We start from the raw sequence: 27,789 nt of genomic DNA, 5'->3' as shown, positions 1-27,789 counted from the left end.
TTTTTATACAGTTTGTGATAAATGATGCCATATCTAAGTGTGCCGACATGACAAGAAAACAAGCACCTTGATTCTGACGTCGCCTAACGTGGTCGCTTGTGCTGCTTTCGTCCACCACCAAGCGAAGAACCTTGCACTTTATTGTGATGTAAACCTGCACATTACCTGCTCCAGTCTACAGAAGTGTCATTGTGTATAGAATATTTCTATGGTAATATTAAAATAAATGTTGCTCACGTTTAATATCATTTGGATCTGACTCGCTGTGCTTATTCATATTGACTGAGGGCTTTTCAGTTGTTGGTACAGTTGTGTCTATATGTCCTTACAGATTTAAAGGGGTCACTTTAGTTCAACACTAAGTGAACCTTTTAAAAAGTAATTGCTTTTATTTTCCTAAAACAATGTCCAGAATATTTCAAATGAGATGTTTGCCATAAATTTCTTATTCCACTTCAAATGTTCAATATTATTCTTTTTTATGGTTTACATTATGATTTGCTTTTTATAGTTAAGGGTGGATCAAGTTGTACCAACTCAGTACTACATTAAATATTAAAAGAGGGTGTTTGGGTCCAGAAAAAAAACATTATAATACCGGGGAGGGTCTTGCTTTGTTAAAAAGTGAAACAAATGAGACTTGACCCCCCCTCCCGTCCCGGATCATTTTCCTAGAGACCCTTCTTTTTTTTTTATACATGCATTTTATACATGCATTCAAAACTATTTCACGCATAGATAATGTATACGTCTTTACACCTTTCCTAATCTACGGATACTTTGAACTTCCACTAATGGTTATTTCTTCATGTGTAGATAATATCAATCAATAGCAGCAATCAAATATTTTTCCAATGGTACAAACAGACTTTATTGTACAATTAATTTATTGGCAAAAAACAATCAGACCACCAAAATAACTTAAAAAAAAAAAAAAAAAAAAGAAACTAATGAAAATGGAGCAACAGTTATTTTTGCTTTCTCTCAGCAAGCACCAAAAATTGTTAACAAGAGGAACGAAAAAGTGGTCAAAGATTCCATTTGAATACTAAACAAATATTTAAATAGTCTTATTTCCAGTCTCTTTTTAGGAGAAGAAATTATAAAAACAAAACTATTTGTTCAGTTGCCATCAGTTTGTACAGTGACTCAGTATGTTTACATCTATATTCATGTACATGAAACGTTTCTTCAAAAAGGATGGTATAATATACTCCACGGCCTCCCCGGGGCAAACTGAATGACTGTCTGCAGTGTCTTTTTGCATCACCATAACATCTTTAATACAAAACAAAAACATGTTTTATCTAATAATTCCTGTAGCTTCAAGTTTTATTTCCAAAAAATAAAATTAAATAATATATCTATATATAAAAGACAGTTTTTCCTTGTTTTTTCTTATAAAATAAGTCTCAAGATATATTGCCACCTGGTTCTGATGCGTTCCCTCCCCATATACCCAGCAAGCCCAACCTTTTGAGAAAAATAGTGAGCATGTGAATATTGTGTCTTCAGTCCTCTCCATAAAAAGCTAAATGACCAAATTTTAATTCTTCCACCTCACACCTCCTCTCTAAATCAAACCCACTGCCTCAGCTTTGCTTTGTGCGGCTTTCCACGTCTTTTGAAGTTTTGAGATTGCTCAGGTGTGTGACTTGTTTGCGATAACCCCCTCCCTCCCTAAAACCTTGTCAAAAAATACACAGAAAAAGGCGCATTGGTGCTTGTGACCTACTACACCTCATACTGTACCTTTTAGAAAATATCTCAATACTGTACAGTAGCTCAGGAGTACTTTTTGTAGTTTTTACAGATACAGCAAATATCCAATCAAACAAAGAGGGGAAACGAGCAGCAGAAAATAATTTCTCTCTGCTCATAAGGTTTTTAAAGTATGTACAGTTTCTTTTTACATCTTTCACTTTCATTACAAAAAAAAAAAACAGTATCTAAGTCCACCATTTCTTACTTTGTACAGTACTAACATTGAATTAAACCTTGTGGCTGAGAGGCAGTCATGAGGATGAGGAACAAAGGGGGGAGGAAGAGGGGGGAAAAAAAACTAGTGAAAAGGGGAACCGTTGGGGTTGAGGACACAGGCAGGACTTTCTAAAAACCTCTGCAGCCCAAAAACATGACAACTTCATCGACCTCTTCTCCACATCACAGTTCATTAACAAGGTTGTAATATATGTACACACACGACATTTTTAATATCGGCCAGCTTGAGAAAAAAAGAAAAAGAAAAGGGGCACAATATGCCTCCGACAGCCGGACGATCAGGCATCAACAGTTCATCTCTCCAGTTTTGGGGTTCGGGGGGGGTGGGTGGGGGTAAGGAAGGTGTGCACATTCATAGGGTAAGTGAAGATGGAGGGTGGAGAGGTGGCCCGTGGGTGCAAGGATTTCTGGCTGTTATGCGGATCTGGTCGAAAAATACGACCAAACCCGACGTCAGTCTCAACCATCACCCCCCTCCCCCCCAAAACACTGTTAAAGGTTTAATTCAAACCTATAAAGCCTGTCCAAAATTTAAAAAAAAACAACAACAAAAAAACCCTCCCACCCACCTAAGAAAAGTAAAATATTCCATATATACGTGAATTGTTGCAGTCGCCATATAATGTACATTTGCTGCGAAAACTGTCCAGAAGACGACTCCTGTAACGGAAGATATGTTGATGCTTGTTTTATGATCCATTCAGGGAAAAGAAAAAAAAAAGAAAAATTATAATAAATTCAGAAATAAAATATACTTATTCTCTGCAAAATAGATACAATCATGACTGGGTATTTCAGGAGGAAAAAACAAAATAAAAAGGTACATCGTGTCAACTCACTTTTAATTTTTAGCCACATTTAAAATCTTAAAAATATTGATAAAAAGGCAAAATTTTTCAGTCCCCAAAAATATTGTCATAGACTAAGGAAGAAACATCTTCAACCTGAAACATTGCCCTTCCACCTTTTTGTACACAATTGGCAAAAATATATAGATATATATTAACAGCAATAACTTACCATTGTTTTAATTTATTCATTTATTGACTTCTAAGATTTATGTTGCATCTCCCATAGGAAGGAAGCTTCAGTTCTTATTTATACGTCACAAAAATATTTAAATAAAAAATAAAAACTTCTAAAACCCCGAAGCCGTAGTCCCGCCTCACTCTCCTTTCATGGCAGTTTGTGATTCGGGGCGACTGATCAGAGCATCGAGACAGAAAGACGGTATGGAGTCAAGGCTACATAAGGTCTAAACTGTTGTGGTTAATGTTCGTTCCTAGCTCCTGGTTGTTGTTGCTGCTGTTGTTGTTGTTATTCCCGCCCAACATGTCCGACGGCCCCCCCTGCCCGCCGTGCATCCCCGTCATCCCGCTCAGCTGAGACATGATGGAGTTCTGATCTGAGCTGAACTGACCCGGGTCTACCGAACTACCTGGCTGCTGCGATAACGGCTGCTGCTGGGGTTGTGGAGGTTGGGGCGGCGCCATACTGGGGTGATGCTGGCCTATGTGGCCCGGGTGGGGGGAGCCGGTCTGGGTCTGCGGGGAGATGCGGTGAGGTGAGGGCTGTGGTTGGGAGGAGGGCTGCATGCGTGGGGACGGGCTGGAGTGTGGAGGCTGCGACTGCGGTCTCGGCGAGGGCTGAGGTGACCTGACCTGATTGCTGAGCGACCCTGCTGGACCAAGTCCTCCTTGTCCTTGGAGATGAGGGTGAGGGGACTGTGCCATCTGCTGTTGGGGACTCATCGGGCTGGTGTGCTGGGCTGGAGAGCCTCCACCAAGGTGCTGCTGCTGCAGGATTCTCTGGTGGATGTTCTGGTGAAGCATGGTTTGTGGGGGCCCACCGCCTGCTCCGCCAACTACACCTTGTTGTTGTTGCCCCTGTCCTGGTCCACCCTGTCCAGGCTGAAGCGAAGGTCCTCCTGGTCCTCCAGCACCCCCGCCTGGCCCTCCATCTTGTCCTTGAAGCCCAGCCATTGAATTTTGCTGCTGCTGCTGCTGTTGTTGCTGCAGCTGCATTTGATGCTGGAACCTCTGCTGGATAGCTGCAGTTACTGTGTAGCTCTGCTGCTGGCCTATCTGACCTGGCCCACCCTGTGGCCCTCCTTGCTGCTGCTGCTGGGGAACTCCTACACCTCCACCCCCTTGCTGGGGTTGGGAAGAGGGAGGTACCCCTGGCTGTCCCTGGCCAGGCTGCATGAAGCCTTGCTGACCCTGCTGCTGCTGGAACTGCCCGTGGTTAGCCATCTGTTGCTGTTGCTGCTGCTGCTGTTGTTGTTGTTGCTGTTGTTGTTGTTGTTGTTGTTGCTGCTGCTGTGCCTGCAGGTGTCTTCTCATCAGCAGCTCTCTGAACTGTGGCGTCATACTGGACATGTTGCCTTGTTGCCCTGCTTGCATGGCTCCATGTTGTTGTTGTTGTTGTTGCTGCTGCTGCTGCTGTTGTTGCTGTTGCAACGCAGCCATTTGCTGTTGCTGCAGGTTTCCAGGCAACATTGGGCGCTGTTGCTGTTGTTGTTGTTGTTGTTGTTGCTGCTGCTGTTGCTGTTGTTGTTGTTGTAACTGCTGAAGCTGAGCCATGGTGGGCATGTTCCCTCCTGCTGCTCCACCCTGAGCCATGTTCATTCCTGGCTGACCTGCCTGATTCACATTAACCTGCTGTTGTCCATCCATGTTGGCCAACTGGTTAGCCCCAGGCCCTCCTACAGCCCCCTGGAACCTCACACCTCCAGGGCCCCCTTGTGGAGGCCCTCCTGGTCCTCCAGGACCACCCTGACCACCTTGATACCTGGCTGCTCTCTGTCTGATGAAAGCAGCCATGAGGGTTGGGTTGGAGCGCAGGATGTTGAGGACTTGCTGCTGTTGAAGGGGTGAGCTTGGGGAGCGCAGTGTCCGTAGGAGATCCTGTAGTGCTGCCTGGGGAAGGTTTCCTGCTGCACCTGCTATTGAAGCGGGCGCCCCCGCTGCCCCTCCTGGTACACCCATTACCTGCATTAACCCACGGTTTCCTGTTTGTTGTTGTTGCTGATTCATTGGCTGCTGCTGTTGCTGGGCAACAGTTGGCTGCTGCTGTGGTGCCATGTGACCCATCATGCTTGGTCTTTGTTGTGGGTTCATGCCTGGTCCTCCAGCACCCCACTGCTGGTTTCCTGGTGGAAGTTGTCCACCACCTGCTTGCTGGACTTGTTGGAGCTGCTGCTGAACTTGAGGAGGCAGCTGAGACTGAGGGCCACCTTGCTGCATCCCTGCAAGCATTCCCTGTTGCTGTGGGTCTAACATAGTCCTGCCTACAACTCCCTGAGCCTGAGGGGGCATGCCCTGGGCCCCAATGTGGGGCATGCCCATCTGAGCCTGGGTGTTTGGATGTTGAGGATGAGGGGGCATCATGCCCCCCTGTCCCAAGCCACGGATTTGGGCTTGGGCCTGGACCTGAGCCATCTGTCTCTGGGTCTCTGCAAGGCGCTGGATTTTTAGGGCTGTCTCTACAGCAGCCAGAGGGGGGCCTTGCTGCTGCCCTGGTACAGGCATGGGCCCCTGGCCCTGGTTGGGTTGCTGCTGCTGTTGGGGTGGTGTGGCTGGGCCCAGTCCAGGTTTGCCCAGTGATGGGTGATGTGGAGAGGCTCCTGGTGGTCTGGGGTTGTACGGAGGCAAACCACCAGGGTGTTGCTGCTGCTGCTGGAGTTGTGGGACATTTGGAGGCTGCTGCTGCTGGAGTTGCGGGACCATCTGCTGCTGAGGAGAGTTCATCATGCCCCCTCCACCTCCTCCACCCATTTGTTGATATTGATGATGGAGATGATGTTGAGGCGGCATGTTGCCACCTTGCTGCTGGACTTGCTGTTGTTGTCCCGGTGTTCCCATGCCCCCCATTCCACCCATCCCAACTGCCTGCTGCTGAGTGAGAGCAGGCATATTCCCCGGGGTGGGTGTCTGTGGGGTTGGAGGCTGCGTGCCGACAGATGTAGGTGTACCAGGACCAGTTGCTCCATTATTAGCTCCTGGAGAGGGCAGACCATTGCCCCCAGGAGCTCCTCCAGGAGCAGGCTGGCCCGCTCTCTGCATGCTGGCCATCCTCCTTCTCAGCATCTGGGCTTGTTGGAGCCGGTGCTGCAGCTGCTGCTGTCGGAGCTTGTGCTTGATGTTCAGACAGAACGGGACTGGGCACTTGTTCTCCTGACAGTGTTTAGCGTGGTAGCAACACAACGCGATGAGCTGCTTGCAGATGGGGCACCCACCGTTGGTTTTTCTCTTGCAGCCTTTGGTGTGCTGAACAACGCGTTTCATCTTCTGGCAGGACGGCAGAGAGCAGTTGGCGTTTCGACACTGGCAGGCGTGGACTAAGGACTGAATGCAGCGCTGGATGCTGAGACGACGAGAGTCTCCGGGGCTCTGAGTGGTGGCGGCAGACTGGTTGCTGCTCTCGTCATCCAAACCGAGACCCAACTTCTCCATCTTGTGCTCGTGTCCCTTAGTGTTATAACATGTGATGCAGAGGTCGTAATCCTGTGAGAGAAGACATTAATCACAGTTAAACATGTCTAGAAGTGATATGCATTAGGTTTTTTAGTATAATAAATCATTTAACCTACATATCCTCTTTTGTCAATACCTGTTACCACAAACTAGACCCACCAAAAGAACCTCCCCTCCTCCAACTCACCTCACAGACGGTACAGTGGAAGCGAGTCTCCACGTGGTGCTTGCACATATTGCACGTGTAGACGAAGCGGTCCTGGCTTTGGTTATGCAACTCCACCAGCATGCACATGGAGCTCCACTTGGACCTCCTCAGCGAGCTGAACTCCAGGTGTTTGTCCCGGGCCAACGTCAGGAAGGCATCACGGCCATCCATGAGGTCACATGCCATCAGGGGATCCACGTCTGTGATAGGGGGCAAGGCATTTGCCATGGGGGCCGCAATTAGCCGGATCACAAAGAACACCTAGGACAGGGAGAGAAAAGATGAGGGAAAGGTTAGATGAGGCTGTGCAGTTGCAATCAAGTATTTTAATTCGTATGAGCATTGCATCATCCTTCTTTTTCCTCATACCTCTTTGTGTTTTTCCATAGTGGCATAAAGTTTCTGTGATAGGTCGTTGGAGACGTTGGGCATCCCTGGCTTCTTCTTATTGGCTCTGCTCAGACTGCTCTTGTTCTTACTCGTCTTCTTGTTGTTCTTCTTCTTTGCATTTTTACTGTCACCTTTCGTGTCCTGCACAATGAGGAAAGGAAAGGTGAAAAAAATCATCAAGGGAATGAGAAAGTGTGTCCAAACCTTTAGCCTGGTGCTGTTTCTAGACTCTACATCGACATATCATTAGATTGCAGAATTCCTTACATCAATACTCTCATTCGAAGTGCTGTTCTCCTCCCTTTTCCTCTCCTCCTCCTCCTGCTCCAGCTCTTTGATACTCTCCTCCAGCACATTGGGCCAAAAGTCGCCCTCGAAGTAAGGCAACTCTTTGGCACTAGTCAAACGGTCCTCTGTGGCCTGCTTGAAGATATCCTTTTGGGGGTAAATTGAAGATGAAGTTATTATTTTGCATGGATACAATCTAAAATCAGTCACTACAAGCAAATATGTACATTGATGCTAATCTTCAAGTTCTGTCTCAAATCCTGATTCTCATAAATAACATCATTCCAAAATAAACAAATAAATGTAAGTTAAATGCTGCCTTTCTACCTTGTAGTCATGTACTATCCGCTCTGCCACAGCTTTGTCTAACATCTTCTTGTACCACTCCTGGAGGCGTTTGGGCTTTGGGATCTTCTGATCTGCGGGGTGACAGTGGAAGATGTAGTCGTCCCCTTCGCTAGGTGGACACGCCCAGATGTGGCCAGTGGTGTAGCTGAGGAGTAAACACAAGAGATGGTACACAGTTAGTATGATGCTAACAGACTGATTGTGATGGGACAAACCATCCTCAACTGTCCTATCTATTTTGTTTTTAATAAAATGAGACTATTTTCAGTTTTTTTCACAGTGCTGATTATGATGTCTTAAGAAACCAAATTCAAGACCAAATCATTAATATAGAAACTGTTCCAAAACAATATGCAGCACTTACCCTAACCTCCTGACATACTCCAAGTAGCCAATGAGGATTTCGTGGTAAACTGCTGTTCTTAGAGAACGAGGCCGAAAAAAATGCACGCTGTCCAGGTAGGAGATGTATACTCGCCTGAGTGGGTGAAAGAGGAAGGAAATTCAATGTAAATGTCTGTACTACTGAAATTGAGTTTATTTATTTATTCAATATTGGGGTTTTTTAAACATGTACTTACCTCTGGTTGGGCTGAGGGCAGTCGGACCCGTACTCTTGAACGTGCATACCGAAGAAGCAGACGTCTGCTCCGTCAATGTCCTCAAATGCAAAAAGGGCTTTTGTCCTGTAGGGGAAAGACTCTGACATCTCTCCGTTGTCCACAAACCTGGAGACAAAAAACCCGAGTTGAAACTCACCAACGTATGTGAACTTAACAATTAAACAGAACAGAAAAAATAACATAACATATTAGGCAATTTACTTACTATTTATTTCAACAGATTCTTAACTAGATATAAAGAACCCACCATTCAAACTGTATCACTAAATATTCAATTGGTGTGATTTCTTGTCTAACCCTAACCCCCTGACATCTCAATGTTTAAGATGGGAGATTTCTACGATCCGAAGCTAGAAAGAAAGATCAGTTCAAGTACGATTCTTTCTACTTCTCCTACCTGGACTTCATGCCTGGTTTAACCTCCACCACTTTGTCAGAGACATGCACCACGCGAATGGCGACCTCTCCGGACTCAGGGTGGCTCTGGCGTTTCAGGAAGTCATTCACCCTCGACTCTAGGTAACAGCCCAACTTCGTCTGGGGCAACCCTGTGCAGGAGAGAGAATGGGTCACGTATTTTTATATTTAGTAAACAACTGAGAAAAACAGCAAGGAGAAAAATGACTTGAAGATATAAACAACCGGTTTATTGCAAATCTTTAAAATTCCAATTTTCTCATGAAACTTAAGACAAAAATGGAGAATTTGTGCTGAAAACTGACATAATACATCCAAGATATACTGATTTAAAACACCCGACAAATGACTGAACAGTGTGTGTGTATGTGTGTGTAAAGTTGAAGCCGAAATGAGAGGAACATATTTCCACTTACTTTTGGCACAATACTTGTTCTCTTTCCTCGTCTTATTGGTCTTCTTCAAACAGCCGTCACATACAAAACTGAGTCATAGCAAACAGAAAAAAATGAGGTCAGATATTTAGCGAATGACATCAGGACTTTCATGTGAACCTTGAGAAGTGGAAATACAAAAAGAGCTTCTACTCACCCTAATGGCCAGATTGTGTCATGGTGCAAGACACAAATTTGGTGCATCCTGCGCCCGCAGTCCATACATTCAACAAGCCTGCAAGAAAAGAAGATACAAATTACACACTTTGTTCTTTAGAAACTATTTAGCTGAATCTTGTTTCCTCTCGCTAAAGATATCTGAAACTTGTGGTCAACTTACAGTTCGGGATCCAGTGTGTCATTCTTCTTCTTCTCAAACTGCTCTTTGTTAATGGATCTGAAATACATTTTTAAAAAAAAGGTAGTGTGAGAATACGTAGAACACCATAATTTAAACTGTAGGAATCTTAAACAGTTTCTCATTTACAACTGCCAAACTTTCCAAAGTCTGAACCTTGAATGTGTTAGTTTAAAATCTAAAATATTTTGCAGCAGTAATGCCATTGACAACTGGACTGTGCCTTTATGTATTCATAATATTAAGCCACATAATATGGTAATTACACTGAAAATGAGTACTTATAAATTGTATTGAGATAGAGCAATGTCTTAAGATTTTCTTCAAGACTTGAAAACAACCCAACCAATTATCTACCCAATGCTTCACATGCTGATCATTTATTATAAGATCAACTTCAAGGAATACACTGCAAGTCTGCTTACAGATGGATAACACAGCATTTCATATTTATTATTTAAAAGATTTTAAAGATATGTAATACAGTCCAGTTGCTCGTCTACACTTTTTATGTGTGTATAAATAAATGCCACAGTGACACCTCACAGGAGTTTTATGTCACAGTTACTGTGTTTTACAATAGCTGCCAACTATTAAGATTTGGTAATAATTGGGACAATGACATGATGTAACTCTGTGTCAATTGGTGTAATCAGTATTTATTCATAAAAATTTGATTATATACAGGCAAATAAATGTGAACTAAAATGTGGAATAAATCATTTTACATCATTTGTCAAAACTTTAAAAAAAGGTTGGTTTTAGGATATGTCCTGCTCAAGTAATTATTTGTATAAATACATCTAAATACACTGTAAGTGGATAAAGTATTTAATAGTTATCATTTTATTTTTTTGTGGTTACACCATTTGACATTTTCAGCAGCATTCAGTCTTACTTTTAGTAAAAAATGGTGTTAATGTCATTTTAACAAACCTAATGCTGCTTTTTAAACTATTTTTAACATATTTTTGAATTGCTCATCTTGCCAAGCCTTATTTACCCCTGAGCCAATTATAATAACTGGAATTATAGCCAGTGATATATTAGCTTGAATGTCAATTAGAGCTGGTTAGTTAATAACATATAATAAACTTTTCTAATTGATTTTTATGTGCATTTAATTTTCTTGTTCAATTCAGAAACACTTACGTCTGTGGCTGGGTGGGGTCGTCGCCCAGGGAAACGGTCTCTCCCTGGATCTCGTTGAAACACTTCTCGCAGAAGTGGTACCTGTTAGCAAGAAGCCCAAATTTTGGTGAACTACACCGTTCCGGCCACAGCACAGTCAATCACAGACAGCGCACGGGGGGAAGGCAGCCACCCGAGTGGTGCGGGTACATGGGCAAGGCAGGGTGCCGCAAGCAGGGGCAAGCAGGAAGTAGGAGCGCAGGACAGCAGGGAAGTCGTCACGCACACAGCCAGTCATGAGAAGGGAATGGGGGTGGGAGGGGGAGGGGAAAGGGGGGATGGATTTCGAGGTGCATGGTTGGTCAAGGCAAAAGCAAGCCAATGCGGAAATCAAAGCCATCGGACGGGAAGACAGACGGGTTGTAAAAAAGAAGAAGAAGAAGACGAGACAAACATCCAAGACAACACAAAGCAGAGAGCCGAGGCAGAGCACAGATTAGCAAAATTTGGACATGAGAGGATGGGCAACAACAATCAGCGTCACAACTAACAGAGCGGGAGCAGAACCAACGGGGAACTAAAAAAATAAAACGAGGAGGGAACTGCAGGAGGAAGCTGTAGCACGCAACATAATACACACACACACACTGAACAAATGTGAACAAATAAAGCACACACACACACACACACACACACGACTGCTCAGCTGTTGGTTCATTCCAGCGGCTCATTTTAAAGTCGGTCTTTTTCACATTCTAGTAAGGTTTTTAAAATGGAGCAAGACAAACAAGTAGCAAGTTTGTTTACAGAATGTTTAAACAGCAGCAATAAAACTTTTAGCATTATTGCTGCATTTTCCTCCATTAAAATGTCCAAAAGATGATTTTACGCAAAACCTTTAACAACATCAGAGAACCAAGACGTTTTCTGACACTTTCCAAACAATCTGTGTCATTTATAGATTTATTCAAACTATGAACGAGTGCAGGAATGTGATAAGAGAGGACCGACTGTTAAAATGCCAGGGCAAAAAAATAGGGAACATGAAGTGAAGGGAAGCGTTTAGTGAAAGATCATTAATCAGATGAACACTTGGTTTCAACTTCACATTCTTTGACGGACTTTATCAAAAATGCAACCTGTTTTGGATCATTTCTCATTTATCTCTGCTATAATCCCCTTTTGCTTTTTTTTTTTTTTACTAGCCCCGTCCACTGATGTATTAACACGGGACTTCCCCTCCCTCCCTACATACCTGTTCTGGTAGCTGAAGTAAGCAGCGTCTCGGGGAATAGTGCACAGCTGCTTTCCGTAGCAGCACAGTGTCTGAGGAGAGAACTCCAGCTGATGGACAGAAGCAAAAGAAACAAATGAATAACGTATTAAATCATTAACAATAGTAACTTTATACTAACACACCTCTGCTAATCAATACACTCTCCACAAGAAAAGAATCAGCTACCAGTGGTAGTTCACACAAACTGTGACAGCACATGATAGCATTAAAGTGGACTCATATTGTGCTAATATGATTATATTATATACTTTATCTCCCTGTAGAGAGTTAAACTCATTTCAGATTGGCTTAGTTTTGTCAAAAGTAATTACAGTTTAAGTCTCATTGTCAGAAGTCAACTGTTGAGCTGGCCTCTCAGAATAAGATCCAATCAGTTTTGTTTGTGTGCAAAACCAAAAATAGCTGAGTCTAATGAGATCTGAAATGTGATACGGTGGTGGTGTGTCCAAGGCCAAATTTAGCTATGCTTCCATTTTCAGATGTGAGTGAGGGGAGGTGATTTCTGCATCTACGCACTCAAAAACATTTACACACAAGCACCACCGAATCCAGACTTATTCTCAGTTCAACGAAAATGTCATAAAACAGTAGAGTTTTACACTCAGGAAGGCTGTTCACCTGTTGATATTAGTCACAGGCTGTGCCAAGAAAAACTGTAATTCTCTCAGTTTCAATGGTTTTACATCACTGAAACTAAAATGTTATAGCTCAGCATGTTACTTGATCTAGGTGAAATTTACATTAGCGTTCAGCATCTTAACTTAATCGCGCCCTACACTGACATATTTTCCATTTCTAGTCCATCGGGTGCCGCGTTTCCATGTCTCACCTTCCTCCCGCAGCAGTAGCCTAAGCTCTCCATGACGGGGTCGATCTCCTGCTCGAACACCTCGGCCAGTTTGGAGCAGTACTTGTAGACTCGAGATGTTTTCCGATTGTACAGCCAGGCGTTGTTGAACATGAGCCAGATGTCGTCCACGTACTGCCACGGATCCTGGTACTGACCTGTAACCAAAGCACCAAGTGTGGGATGATGGGTAAAAAAATGAAAAATAAAAAGAGAGAGGCTGTTTTTATTTCTTACACCGAGTAAAAACCAAAATTAATGTCTCCTTCATGCTGTCATTTATTAATTAATTTATTAATTAATTTATATCTCCATTAGTCACTACCAAGATAGCAACTACTCTTCCTGGAGTCCATTAAGTGCACAAATCATAGCTTCGCCAAATCTACCCTTGTTTTATTCATCTTTAAAAAGAAGCACAAGACAGTTAAATGCAGCCTGTTGAGAATTACAAAACTTTGTAGCATTAAGCAGCGAATACTAACCTGTGTCTAGCTTCCGCTTGATAGTAGATAGGTCCATGGGGTTCTTCACGATGTCAAAGTAGTCCTGCAACATTACAATGAGGACGGATTTGAGCAGTTAATTACATAAACAAGTAAAGTTCTGAGACAGTTTCAATGAAATGAGAAGACGAATACACAGTGACATTGAAGTTTATATTCATATTTGTCCAGATTCATGCAATATTTGTAGTGGAGACTTAGAAGGAATTGTATTTTCCGTGTCTGTGTTCATGTGTTTGGCTGGTAAATTTGATTCTGATAACACAAAGTTGTTACCATGACAGCAGACGATGCTTCAGATATGAATGTTGCTGCAAAGAAGCTACAAATTCTACAACGTGGATGTTTCACACGTCTTCAACTCGGCAGCACAGATCTTTAGAATATACACAATTTAAAAAGGTGGGCACACAAAGGTGGGAGATTAGTGTCACCAATTCAGTACTCTAACAAATGTGAAACATGATCACAGTCCCCCTTCTGTTCCTGAGGTCTAGTGTTTTTGCAGAACATTATATCACAGTGATGTTGACCTTTGACCTTTCGGGACATATAAAATGTCACCACTTCACACATCTTTTATCCTATTAGACATTTGTGTGAAACTTTGATATAATTAGTGTGTGACTTCTTGAGTAAAGGGCAAAAATGTGTTTGATGAGGTCACAGTGACCTTTGACCACCACATCTAATCAGTTCATCCCTGAGTCCAAGTGGACGTGTGCGCCTAATTTGAAGAAATTCGTTTAAACAACCCGACTCCCAAAAACATAATGCCTCCAGCTGGGACTGTCGCCGGCACAGAGGCATAAAAAGAGATGTATTGTGTTTCATACCAGAGGGCGGGTAACTTACAGGTATGCACAGCAGTTGTGGGTCAACGGGCATTCTGAAGGGCAGAGACTCTGGGTCTTGTCTGTAGAGAGACTCCAGTGTGGGCATCAAGGCCTGACGAAGCTCCTCCGGCTTGAAGACTGGGAAGAAATAGAGATAAGAGAGTAGGAGATAAAAGAGTGAAGGAATAATGGTTAGTTTTACCCCCAATCTGGATCAATGACAATTTACAGTGAGATGTTTAAAAAAAAAGAAAAAAAAAGGTGAACACAAGACCAGAAGTTAAGATTTTCTGGTAAAAACTAAACTTCTCCTTACTCTTTTTCTTTACTGGAGCCTGTTGAACAACCGCATCCGATGTCTCCTCTTCCTGTTTCACCTCCTTCACCTCTGGTTTCCTGTCTTCCGTCTTTATGCCTGACGTCGGCGTTGCCGTCGACGTGTCCATGGGGACTCCTTTGCCTCCCTCTCCGGAGCACTCCTCCTTTTTCAGCTCCAGTTTCACGGGTTTTTCCTCCATTTTGAGGTTGCTGAGCTTCCCTCCTTTGGAGCAGCTGCCGGCGTCGCTCTCGTCGTCATCGTCCTGCTGCTTGATGTCCATCTTGGAGTCGAGGTTGGCGGCTGAGGTGTTGGACTGCGGCTGCTGGGAGGAGGTGTCCAAGCTGCTGACGGAGGCTGGAGTCAGGGCCTGACTGTCTGCAGCGAATGAACCCTTTTGGGACAACTAAAGACAAAGACATAAAAGTCAGTTGCGTGGAAACAGGAGACATGAGATAAACCCAGGATGGGCGGTTTAATTACTACAGCATGGTAAAAATGTTTGGTCTCATGATAAAGAGCAAGTTACATGTAAGAAAGCAGCAATCAGAAATAATCCTTAAAAAGGTATACTATGCAGGATTTATTCACTCATACAATAGTAATCCCTCTAAATCATCACTTATGACCCATTAGAAGTGTGTGGTGGTGTATGCATCTAGACTCTCTGCCCTATGCTTTTATGTTATTATTTGGTTGTGTTTGGGATGCTTCTGGGCTGCAGCTTTTAGGGAGTGGGTGTGTATCCTCCAGCCAATAACTGTGTGCAGGGTGTGAGTGTATAAAAACCTAGCGTCCAGGTGCCAGATAATAAGCACGCATTTAAGAGGAAGCTACGAACATGGCGAATACAGTGCCGATGTTCAACAGTTCTTTGATCCCTCACTGCTGGATTTCGTTGCACTTTCAGCAGCGAGGAGACATAGTCCACTTGAGTTAAGTCAAGTCAGTTTCTATCTGTCCGCTGTGGACTCTGTGCTCTGCAGCAGACTACTGTGCGTGTGTGTGTGTGTCTCAGCCCCCGCCCTCCTGCATAGAGGCACAGAGAGCAAAGGAGAAACTTTGAGCTGGGGATGAGGGGCCAACTTTGAATGTCGTGTTTACAAACAGCGATCAACAAATCCTGCATAGAGTGCCTTCCAGGACTTGAGTTACGAGATATGGGACACTGACCGGAGTGCGTGGCAGCTGAGCACTGTGTGGCGTTGAGTTGGAGGCCATTCCGGGGTGGGATGGAGTGGTGGAACCAGGTGCCCCGATGTGCGGCTGCTGGATGGGCTTGTTGGAGCCGGGGCCCTGGCTGTGTTGGTTCTGCTGGGGGGCCGGAGGTGGAGCCAGCTGCGGTGCGTTAGGGGTGTGCGGCTGCGGGGTCTGGGACCCGGCTAGTCTGGGGGGTGTCTGGTGAGGGGTAGGGGACCGGCTGTGAGCGGGGGAGGGCGAGCTACCGCGCATGGGTCCCAGGTGGGGGATGGAGTTGGGTTGCTGGTTTGTGTTAGATGGAGTCATTGAGGAAGCGGGGGCTCCGACAGATGAGTTGGGACCTCCGCTACCCACACTCTGAGGACCCATAGGCCCCACAGAGGGGACCCCGCTGGGAGCACTGACTGAACCTGGCTGTGCTAGAGGACTGGCGACTGGGAGAGAGGGAGGAGTGCCCATCTGCGTCTGAGGATAGAAGATGAGGATGAGTTAAAAGACAGGAGTGACAATCATAGATATGTATATAAAGAAGTAACTTTCAAGAAGGAATAATTACATAGAAATCTAAAAGTTACAGCCTTATAACAACAACAACAACAACAACAGTGCAAATGAAGCAGAAGCTGTTCACAGAGTCCTCAGATGTTCAATTTGAACTATTACGGACTTTTTTTCTGAACCCAGGAGCATTTTTTTTCTTTAACTCTACATTTCAACATTTAGTTCACCAAGCCAGAGGTCCTGCCCCCAGAAACCCCTGCTGGGTTCCTGCTAGTACTCTGACTGTCCAGGAATTAATGGGGCGTAGTTTGAGTGTTCCTGGTTGGTCAGACAAACACATTTATACATTTTACCGCAGTTCATTTTAAGAACTTGGAACAGCGAGTTACTTTCCAAAGCAGCTGGATTCACAACATCACAAAATATCGAAGATCATGCAACAATTCTTCTCGCCAGGCTTAAGGTTAAAGTTATGAGCTTGTGTCCAATTGTGGCTGTGTGGTTTCACGAATGCAGCTGCCTCCGAGGTAAGACGGTGATAGACAGATGATTCATCCAATCGTCTGCCAAGTTTTGTTTTTTTTTTTTTGTTTTTTTAAAAGTGTCCTTATTTCCAAAGAAGATTTCCCTGATGGTTCTGGTGCGTCAGGTTAGACAGAAATCACATTTTTGTTCATTTTCTTCTGTTTTGAGAAGCCAAAACAAAACAGAGCCACACAGAAGACTGAAAGTTTCATCCAATTTGGAATCCTTTCACTGAGCTCAAATTCATGAAGAGATTAAAAATATTTTATACATTAATTCTAACAACACCTGACATCTAAAATAACATATACAGATAGTTGTAGCTGCAATTTTGGCTTGTGAATTTAACATCTCTCTCTAGCAAGGACTTCAGTTCAGCTTGGCACACGTCTACTAACAGAGAATATCTGACTGACAGCTACAGGCCACTTTACCTGTGTCATGCCTCCCTGTGCTCCCGGTTGGGACATCCCAGGCTGAGCTGTCCCAACCCCTGGTGCTGAGCCAGGAAACTGTCCCTGAGACAGATACTGGTTCTGCAGCTGATTGACATTCGGCTGCCCCATCCTGGGACCAACCATTCCCATCTAGAGGAGTAAGAGAGCATGTGCAAAGGTTTCACAAAATGTTTCTACCAAGCAGTTTGATTAGAGTGCACACACACACACACACACACAAACACAAACACAAACACGCACAGCATCACAGGCAAGAAAAAATGCCCTGTCAAATATTAATACTGTATCTACTATTAATGGATAGTTATTAATAATGTTGTTGTTAACAAAAACAGTAGCAAAGATTAGCAAAGGGAGAAAGCAACAAACATTTTGAAAGAACTAACAGACTCTTAACAGGTGACAATTCGTTCTTTCATAAAACTCTTTTTTTTAACTTCTGGATACCGGCAGTTCAAAAAAGCCAATTGCATAGATTAAAAACAATCTTCTGAGTATATAAAACTCAGCAGAACCGGGGTTTGGCTTTACAAACAAAACAGCGGGACAAATGCTTTATTGGGTACCGACCTGGTTGCCAGATGTTCCCATGGGTAGAGGAGGCGTGGACCTCTGGCCCATAGACTGCATCCCGATCTGATTGAACTGATTCATACCTGACAAAACACAGAAACCGTTATGATAGAACACATAGTTCAGAGCAAGGAAAATATCACAAGCTTCCATTCTAACACTAGTAAATATCTTGACAACTGTTTATCTGTTAATTTTGTGCATTCAATATTCAGTTCATTTTGGGATGAGCAAAATAACTAAAGGAGATATATGACGGAGTCTGACTTTTAACTGCCCCAGTTTTTCTACACTTTACAGTACACAAATGCACACACAGAGGGAGACGAGAGAAGTTGAAGAAATCACCCAGAATGTTCAAAAAAGAAAAAAATTCTTTTAATCAAGAATGGGCAGACTCCTACATGTCGGCCAGTTCAAAACCAGTCTCATACGTTCTGAGACTGTGGCGATTGTGAAGTGCCACTACGAGACATGGTGCTTTGAGCGAACAACTCAAATCTACACTGAAGGCACAGAAAATAAGAGCCCAATGTGTTCAATCTGCTTTATTTTAGGATGCACATTTATTCAAATGCTCTTTGTTATGCATTTTATTTTTATACATCCCTTCTTTTCTTGAAAATATAATAGTATTTAATATTAGAGTACTTATGCTATTATAGCCTACACAGATGTTATAAATAATGTTAGTTTCTTCTTGTTGATGGTATATACACTCATTCACACCTCACATCAACTGTATTTGTTTTTCAATGAATAAAAGCAACAATACTGGTGGCCAAGCAATCAGCCTGTTAGGAACAGGTCGTTTTGAACAGGTGCTGCACTAATACATTTATATGTTGGGTTTCAGTCCTGAGTGGTTCTTTACCTGGGCCCTGCATCCTGTTGACCAACTGATTTGGTCCAGCAGGTCGCACCATTGATGGGTCAGGGAGGGGACCGTCTGTAAAAACAAAGGCAGCAAAGTAAGAAAATGAGCAGGGACAAAAGGTGGGAATTCCCTTGCCAAGTATGAGTGAAGAGGTTTGTACAAAACTGCTTTTCACTCAGGAAAGATCAGTAGCATTTTATTTCTTAGAAAATGTAACATTAAGAATTAAGAAACTTGTGCATTAAGAAAATTGTGCCAAAAGCAGCAAGAAGAGGACATCAAGATAATGTAAATATGATACAAAGTGACAAATCTGCACTTGCGCACCATGTCGTGAGGTAAGAGAGACAAAACAATAATAAAATGTCACAATGTCGCATTCCGTCGGATTAAATTATCATTCACATGAATGCGTGCGGCCCAGTGCGACAATTATCTCATCCAAGTCTACATGTGCTGCATGTCCACTCACTTGGAGGCAGTCCAGTGGGAGGCTGACCCATGCTGGCAGGCCCGAGGCCCAGACTGTGCTTCTGGAGCCGGGTCCTCCTCTTCTCCTCCAGCTCCTTCTGGATTTTATAAATCTTCTCTGCTAGCAAGTGATAGTACTCAGCCTGCCAAAAAAAAGGGGGGGGGTAAAGAAATATGGGAAAAAAAGTAAGAGGGGCAGTAAGAAAATTGGACGCAATAAATACTTGCTGCTGTAAAACAGCAGAACTGGACAGGTCGTGCGGATTATCCTGGCATCTTTTTTTTTTGTTAAACTGGCAAAAACTGATTCACGACCTTCAAACTTCAAGTTATCTTCAAGCCACATCCCGCAATAGCATATAAACTATATATTTATTAATCTTTGAGATCGACCTATGACTGACCGAGTGGTTTGGCAGATTAGTGCAGCTCCCAGCACTCGCCTCTCCTTATTTGAATAACGCACTGAGCTAAAAGTGAGAGCGACTTACTCTGCTGTTGGCTGACTCATACATGTCTCCTTCAACTTTTCTGGCATAGGCTACCAGGTTCTCCATCCGACGGTCCTTCAGGGCGGCGGGATCTGGAGTCGGAAAGATGGCCTGAACACTGCGGGTGGGAGAAGAAATGAAAAAAGGAGGAAATGGAGAAAGAGGTTAAAAATGATGCATTTGTAGCTTTAAAGTAATTAAGCATTACATACGTTAAGTTAACACAATATGTAATTTCTGCACTTTTTTGTTGTGTTGATATGATATCTAAAACCTAATCATAGCTTTACTAACAAACAATGGTAGATGTTTGTAAATGAACTCTGGTTCAAGTCAAAAAGCCGCGTACTAGCTTAAAACAGGAAGGTATGAAGCCAAGAGAGCTGAGATTAAATGCTGATGAAATGAAGTGTACGAGGGGCTATGTATGTTCCTCTCCTCCTCTGTTGATACTTACAGTTTGTGTACCAAGTGGTTTCGTAGGTCCTGCGTGATGTCCTCGTGCCAGCCTTTCCTCATGCCCGAGGCAGAGGGAGGGCCTGCTGTGGGCATGGAGCCGACCCCGCCAGCATCATTTAGCAGGCTGGTAGAGAGCGGGAAGACATTGTTATATTAGTTTTGGGGGGTTTTTTTAAACACAGATGTGGGCCTCGGTCTGATGTAGAATTGAACAAAACTGTTACTTGTAAAGCCCTTTAAGTGTTAAACGTATCAGATTAAGGTGCGTGCAGTTCTTCTCACCCTTGGCTGTTGACGTTGAGGTGCATCATGGTGTCCTGCAGCAGGCTGGCTTGGTTCTGAGACGGAGTGCCCACACCTCCATTGACTCCCATAGCATTCGCACCTAGATGTGGAAACGACGAGAAATTATATGATTGCATTACTTGTGTTCCTCTGTGACTAATAATGCAGTTATAGAACTCTCTCCTTGGTTTGTCACTCAAAGCTACCTGGTATCATAAGCAGAAGCTAATCAGACTATATACAAGGAGCTCTGTGACAGCTACTTTTTGTTCAGCACTATTCAGGTTAGGGTTAGGGTTCTTTCTGACAGTAAGTGAATACTGTAAGACCTCTTTAAATATCTACGTCAGGGTGTTGTACAGTATATATCTTCCTACTTGCGAGCTAACTCACCCATTGGGTTCATAGGCCTCATGCCAGCCTGGCCTTGCAGCCCTTGGTTGGGCATATTGGGCTGGCCAGTCTGAGCCTGGATCTGGTTTCCCTGGTAGGTGAGGCCCAGGGCTGCGTAGGCTCTTTCTATGGAGCTCGGGTCAATCTGGCTCGGCGGGTTGAGGTTGGGAGCGCTTGGTTGGCCACCAGAGACTGCCCCAAGAGAGCTGCTAAGACCTGCGCCGGCCCCACCCAGTAGAGCTGTGAGGACATAGGAGAATAGGGGTTAATAACACATCGGATGGGTTTGAGAGCATATAATTAGCTGCAGTCTGAGAAAACACTACGGATAAATATTTAAGACTAACTCACTAAAAACCACACTGAAAATCACACTTTCTCAAGCTCCTTTCACACTGAGGAAGACTCATGCTGAGAATAACATGATTACACTGACACAATTAAGCACCACAAATGTAATAGCAATATTTTTTAAACACATGTATCAAAAACTTGTATATGTATGCATCTTATCTCTCTTGCAACATGTATGTCATTTAGCTATTTATTCATTTTAAATTGAACAATGGCATTTTGTATAATAATGGCATCATTAAGTTATCCTCTGTGTACGATAACTGAGAAGTGTAATGTGAAACAAAAAGGAAAGTAGAAGAATATTGTTGTTTGGTCAGATACAGACACTCACACTGCGGGTTCCTCTTGTCCCCGGCATTCTTCAGCGGCAGGCACACAGGACAGTCGTGTCGCGTGCAGTTCTTCCAATGGGAGATGATCTGCCTCGATGATGCACAGTGAGCAACTGAGGATGGAGAAAAGGGGGAGACAGGCAGGAAGGATGGGGAAAGACAGAATAAAAACACAGAAAACTACTGTTAGGAAGTTCACCTGAGGCTGATGTTATTTTTATTATTTTCATTTTTACCTAAATTACTAACAATCTACCAACAAGTATTTCCTGTTTATCCATAGCCTTGTAAAGCTTATGCCTCCTCTGCCATGTGGCTGAGAGCTATACAGTTTCATTGGGTGACATAAACCTTCATTAGGAGGATTATTTCGCTCAGCTTGTCAACCTTGCAAAGCGGTGTCAATTCTGCACTGCATCCCACAGCATGCACAGCCTCATCTGCTCCACACAGAACTATAATATTTATATATATATATATATATATATATATATAAATAAAATAAATATAAGTTAAATGCACCCAGAGTTGTTGTCAGAGTATGTACCCCCGGCCATGTCTGTTGGAAGGAATATGTTACCTGATGTAACCATATGGCTCATTTATGTTTGAGTAGTTTTTGGAGGACAGTTGAGGTTTATAGCACGGAGGCACAAGCTGTGTAAAAGTGGGAATATTCAGATGATAAGTTGTTAAAAGGATGCATAAATGATGCTTTTTGTCTCACTGTGTTTCTTGTAGCAATATAAAGTAGGATAACTCCAGTTCTAACCCTACTGCTATCCTTCATACTACTTGAATAATGCTGTCAAACACACGTAGTGTCACTTCTACTCACCTTGACAGGACTTGCCAGCCTGGCAGTGAGTCATGTGGTTCAGGACGTTCTTCATGGTGCGGCAGTGAGGCAGGTTGCATTGCCGGACTTCACCGTTTGCCTGCTCCCGTCGCTGGCACTTGTGCGCATGGAGCAGGAGGACCAGTTGCTGCTGGATGAGTTTGCGCTTCTCGGGATCGGCTGTGGGTGGCGCTCCGGCTGCGGCCGACGCGGCAGAAACCGGGGCGCCGGGACCCACCAGACCTCCCTGAGCGCTGGGCACCATCCCAGGGGCCCCTCCCACAGGTGCACCGGAAGGACCGCCCACACCTGTCTGCGACTGCTGGGAGCCCTGCAGTAAAGTCAGGTGGGAGGGAAGAAGAAGTAGAAGAAGAGGTTACACGGATGAGACGAGAGAAGCGTGTAAACAGGAAGCGGAGAAATGTGAGGGAGAAGGTAACGAGGAGTAATGAGAGGAGAGGAGGTGGAGAGTAAGAATAGATAAAGGGGTGGTGAATAAACAATAAGAGGAGAGTTGAAAATAAATAGTCACGGTCGGGTTGGAACACAGAGGAGTCTAACAGTGGTGCAGTGGGAGGCGAGCTTCGTGGGAGGAGGTGAGACATAAGGGAATGATTTGGAGTTGATGCTTAAGTCTGCCAATTTGGGATCAGGATTAGAGAACAACATTTTCCTCCATCTGACATGTGAACATTTCTTTGGGCGGTATAGACTCCTTACCATGGCAGCCATTCCTTGCATTGGCTGGTTCTTCTTGTCCACATTGAACTGGGCCAGGCTGTTGGCCATCGGACCTTTATTCTGGAGCTGAGGGCCCAGCCCTGCGCCTCCAAGACCTTGATTCCCCTGCCCTGCATACGGACCTCCGAAAGGGACCCCTGGATTGCCCATCATCCCCATCTAGGAGGAGAAATACAAAAACAGTGAGAAGGCATGTAATTATAGAGCTGAAACCACAGTTAAATGATCAGCGGCAGCATCTGATTTGGACATGTGCTGGTATTTCTAGATCCCACTATGATATCACAGGGTCTCCCATGATCTCAATATTAGCTGTTAAATGAAGATTTACTCACTACATGAACTCCATCAAAGGCAAAGTTATGGGAAAAGCTTTCACCCCCCAAAAAACTAAAAGAGAATCAAATCAAGTCTGTTTTTAAACCACTTTCAAGCTAAAGAGCAATTAAGTCACCCACTTCTACACAGCTAAACTGTAATCAATCAATTACAGGTTACTTAAAACATCAGGTTTAATTGAATCATTAGAAAAATGCCTAAAGCATGTACAAACCAATCGCTTAAAACAGGCAACCGAGATAGACTCATGCTGTAACATAAGTAACCAGCAGTGTGGGTAACAGCGATCTGTTATGAATAGTTCATCTTTCTCTAAGCAGAGACTAAAGTGACAGATCCATTCTTCATCAGCACCCCGTCTCTCTCCTCTGCCATCTAATCCCTCCATTCATCTTCACAACCTGCATTTTTCTTTTACTGCTCCCCAAACATGACCTGGAAATCCTCTCGCTGCTTTTTGATCTGCACGGCTGAATCAGACCTCAGTGTCTCCACCACATTCATTCAGTAGCAGCAGTCTGCCGCTGCAGCGTTCTTACCGTCACTCCTGTGGGAGCGCCAGTCGCACAAACACAACAGTTTTCTGCCACTTGAACTCCAACTATAAGCCTACTTTACATCTCTCAATGGTTGTAAAATTACATTAATAAAGTCATAGACCCAAAGCACTATTTAGTGGTTCTATGGAGAAAAAAAATCTGGTCTTTAAGACTAAATAAAGCCTGCAGTCAGACAGCAAACCTTAAAAAGAGCAACATTTAGCCTGTGACTAGGTTTTCCTTTTCACATAAATAATAAAAGGATCACGTATGTGCTTGACGTGTAATAAATCATCAATCATATGGCAAAAATCTGTCCATCAACTGTTGTTTAAGTTATGTAAATAATCAAATTTCACTTAATTAGGAATGAGGTTTATGCTGTTAACAACATACCAATTACTTCTTAATGCACGTTTCTATTTTCAAATTAAGGTTTTTGAGCATTAACGACCAGATGATTTGAGTCTCAATAACCTCACCACATGTGTAACATGTTTTTTTTATTTTCAACCACAGCTGGCATTTATGGCCTTTTTGCTCTCTGTACTAAAGTCCATCAAATTAAAATAAGTGGGTGAAATGTTAAACTATTTCCACCGGGGGAAAAAAAGTGTCTATGAAGGAGCTCGTACCTTGTTCAGTGCTCCAGGTTGCTGGCCTCTCATCCCGGCCTGGCCTCCAGCTCCCTGCTGCTGTAGGGTCTCAGCCAACAGGTTGCTGTTGCCGCCCATCCCCTGATTCCCAAAGCCCATCCTGGGGGAGCCATTCATCACCTGACTCCCAATCATGCCTGGCTGCTGCTGTCCATTATTTCCTTTCTGCTGTGCTCCCATCATGGCTCTATTCATGCCACCCATCATTCCTGCGGCGGCATTCTGCTGCATCATGTTGGCCTGCTGCTGGGGGGAGAGGTGCTGCTGCTGTCCCTGGCCCATCATCTGCTGAGGCCCCTGGCCAGGGGATGCCTTCATGTTCGCCAAGTGTTGCCCCATGACGGTGGGTCCTCCCGGGCTGCCCATAGCTCCTTGGTGTCCCGGCTGGGTCGAGGCGGGTCCCCCTGAACGCAAGAGTTCAGACAGCTGTTTGTGCTTGGCCACTGCATCCTGGCCTCCGCCAACACCACCAGGACCTCCTCCTGGGCCAAGCCCAAGACCCATTCCTCCTGCTCCTCCACCACCTCCCCCAGGACCCAAACCTGTAGGGCCTCCAAGGGTGGTGTGCAACTGGCTGAGGTCCCCACCATTGACCAGGCCCGGATCATTAGAGTTGATGAGCTCATCTGGGAGGTCATGCTCCAAGTCGAACAGCGAGCCGAAATCTGAAAAGGAGAAGAAACACAAAGTTTAGGAAAGCGAGGGAGACAACGAAATGGAAGACAAAACAGGGAAAGGGTGAGAGGAAGACAAAAAAATGGGCCACATGTTAAGCTGGTATAATCCTTCATTTTTCAACACGACTGAGTGAAAATGCTTGACGTTAAAAACTGATAGAAGCATTTGAGGTGTGTGACCAATTTTTTTTTCCTGTCAGTAATAAATTAAGATTGCACCAAACTACAGGTGAGAACTTGTGTGTGTGTTTGTGTGTGTGTAACAGTATGCACAAACATATATGTAAACACGCACACCCACAGTGTCTGCTCAGACAGCTAATCCCTGACCAGAGAAGTGATTCAACATGTTGCAAAGACAGGTTTGAACAGACAAGGTGACGAATGGGCTGTTTAGTAGTAATAACGCCACAAAATGGAGCCAAGTCCGTAGAGTCGCACACTCAGTGTGTCAGTTTGTATACAGTGGGCTCAACAGCACACAGCTCAGGACATCAAGAAAGACTGACATCATGTGTCTTTCTGAATCTTCATCAAGACCAAAAAGCACACACAAATTTCTCAAAGTACAGAATCTAATTTAGTCCTGAATTATATTGTGCTGTAAATCACTGTTTTTCCCTAACACCATAAAAATGTACCACATAGTGTCTAACTCACCCAAACAGCATCTTTACATCAATTACAAATTATAGGACATTTGCTCATTAAGAAGAATAAAAGTGAGATTTTTCCCCCGTTTAATTTAACTACAAGCTGCATACTTTGGATACATGTTAGAATTCACATATTAATTAATAGTGTATAATAAATGATAGACAAAATTACCATAATCTGTACTTGCAGCCCTTATTAACATCAAGTTAACCAAATCTGAAAATGAGCTAATTGCAGTTGTCAGCAGCTAACTTTAATTGTAAGCAGCTTTTTCAAGGTAGAAGCACAAAAACAAGTAGCTTGCATGCAAAGAACTTGTAACAATTTCTCGACATATTCTTTTTTTTTCCTTCCTAAAATTAACTCTTGCTATGAACAACATGCACGACACTGTCACGAATGATCTTTATACGCTTTGAAGACGATACATTTGGGTGCAATCATTCGCAGAGCATTTTTCTTGACAGCACTAGACTGATCTTCAAAAATGTGCCATGCAAGGTAGCGTAACATGTGTGCAATGTCTGAATGATTTCGCCATGAAAACTCCCTTTCCACACAAGCTGACGGACACTGACAACCTATTCCCAAGTAGACAGCCTAAAATCAAGCAGTTCAGAGTAAAAAAACGATTAAATGGGGAAATCTGGTTGACTATTTCGTGCTTGGAGTAGTTTTTCGTTGCTCTGGACTCGGTGGTTAATATATTGCAGTGGCAGGACATGTCGTTGTCCATGCTGCACAGCTTGTTTCTCAGGCCACTATTCCAGCTGCTGCTGCTGCCATCCACAGAAAAAACACAAACCAACAATGGCAATTTGAGTTTAACAATCAGTGGGACCCGTGCTGTGGGCCTAAATTTAGCTCCCCAGCAAGGCAACCTCTGCTTTGGTTGACGCTATTAACGGTGGCTAACGTTAGTTGGGAGAGCGTCCGAGTTATGATGGGGCAAAACAACAGATTGTTTCATACGCTGGGAGCCTTAAAAACTCAAATACCAGCCCGGGAGTGGCTGTAACTTGCTGTAAATTTGGTGCAGCTGTAAAACATCAAAAACTTTATCATAACTTGGCGTTGAGCTTATCACCCAGCCCGGCTAAAGTAGCCATTAAGACACGGGACCGTCCATTGAAGACCCCGCATTCAGCTATCTAGCTTAGCGCTAGCCGAGTGGTGCTCACCGAGCTACCTCCGGCTAAAATGGCTGTTAGCATGCGAGCTAGCTCCTCTGCACGTATCCGACGCTGCTAGCGCGCTAACGTTAGCAAGCTACGACAAAAACAGAAGAGTAATCCCGCGTCCTCTTCCTCTTTCAAGTACACCGAAACCGCCGAAAAACGACCAACTTAACGAATAACACCCTTAACGAATGATATCGTTCAACAATACTCACCGTTTCCATCGCTGGCTGAGGCGGAAAGTGCCGGAGAGGATAGTTTAGGCCTCTTGGCTGAAGGCGGGCCAGAGTCCAGAACGTTCTCGGCCATATTTTTTCGAAATAAAAATATATAAAGTATCCACAATTGCAGACGTTTTCACGCCCTTACAACCTCATTCCTTTTCGTTTCCAATATTGCGACTTTTCCCCCTCCTTTTGGGGGACTAAGAGGGGGAAAGTCCCGTGTACAAATTACTCCTCTTTCCCTGGGTTCGCCTCTCGATTTCAGCCTCGGCGTATATCAACCCCCCTCCCTCCCTCGTCGGATTTTTTGTTCTTTATAAATTTCTGCCAGCGGAGGAGGAGGAGGGGGTCGGTGAAAGTAAAAAAGAGGGAGACACACGCTGCGGCTTCCCTCTAAACTTGCACAGCCTCCTCGGATGTAAATAAACTGTCCCCCGGTCTCTCTCCCATGGTTGCATCCGTCATTTCAGCCTCCTTTCCAGCGGAGCCTGGATGAAGATAATGTCGGGCAGAAAAGGCTTGTTTGCCTGCGAAGTGATGGTG

General features: G+C 44.1%; 1 protein-coding gene across 2 annotated transcripts; it reads right to left on the bottom strand.

The window, feature by feature from the left end:
* Nucleotides 1–852: 852 nt before the first annotated feature.
* ep300a (E1A binding protein p300 a) lies at nt 853–27,498 on the bottom strand. Of its 2 annotated transcripts, none has more exons than XM_053340868.1 (31): nt 27,238–27,498; nt 24,490–25,175; nt 22,956–23,135; nt 22,236–22,566; nt 21,391–21,510; nt 20,709–20,948; nt 20,313–20,415; nt 20,029–20,154; nt 19,572–19,689; nt 19,082–19,223; nt 18,607–18,681; nt 17,730–17,815; nt 17,136–17,288; nt 15,649–16,140; nt 14,476–14,881; nt 14,179–14,297; nt 13,303–13,366; nt 12,800–12,975; nt 11,929–12,017; nt 10,695–10,775; nt 9,525–9,581; nt 9,342–9,419; nt 9,167–9,234; nt 8,731–8,881; nt 8,292–8,438; nt 8,075–8,188; nt 7,690–7,855; nt 7,342–7,509; nt 7,054–7,215; nt 6,664–6,945; nt 853–6,506 (listed from the first exon to the last, which is right to left on the bottom strand). In XM_053340868.1, exons 1-31 carry the CDS (start codon nt 27,329–27,331, stop codon nt 3,246–3,248), a joined length of 8,535 nt encoding a protein of 2,844 aa, XP_053196843.1. In that variant the 5' UTR covers nt 27,332–27,498; the 3' UTR covers nt 853–3,245. The 2 variants fall into 2 exon arrangements, with proteins under 2 accessions (XP_053196843.1, XP_053196844.1); XM_053340869.1 differs by having other exon boundaries at nt 21,397–21,510.
* Nucleotides 27,499–27,789: the final 291 nt, after the last annotated feature.

Source organism: Scomber japonicus, chromosome 20 (genome assembly GCF_027409825.1).
Source record: "Scomber japonicus isolate fScoJap1 chromosome 20, fScoJap1.pri, whole genome shotgun sequence".
NCBI lineage: Eukaryota > Metazoa > Chordata > Actinopteri > Scombriformes > Scombridae > Scomber > Scomber japonicus.
Note: the sequence above shows the minus strand (reverse complement) of the source record. Positions and strands in the feature narration are given on the sequence as shown.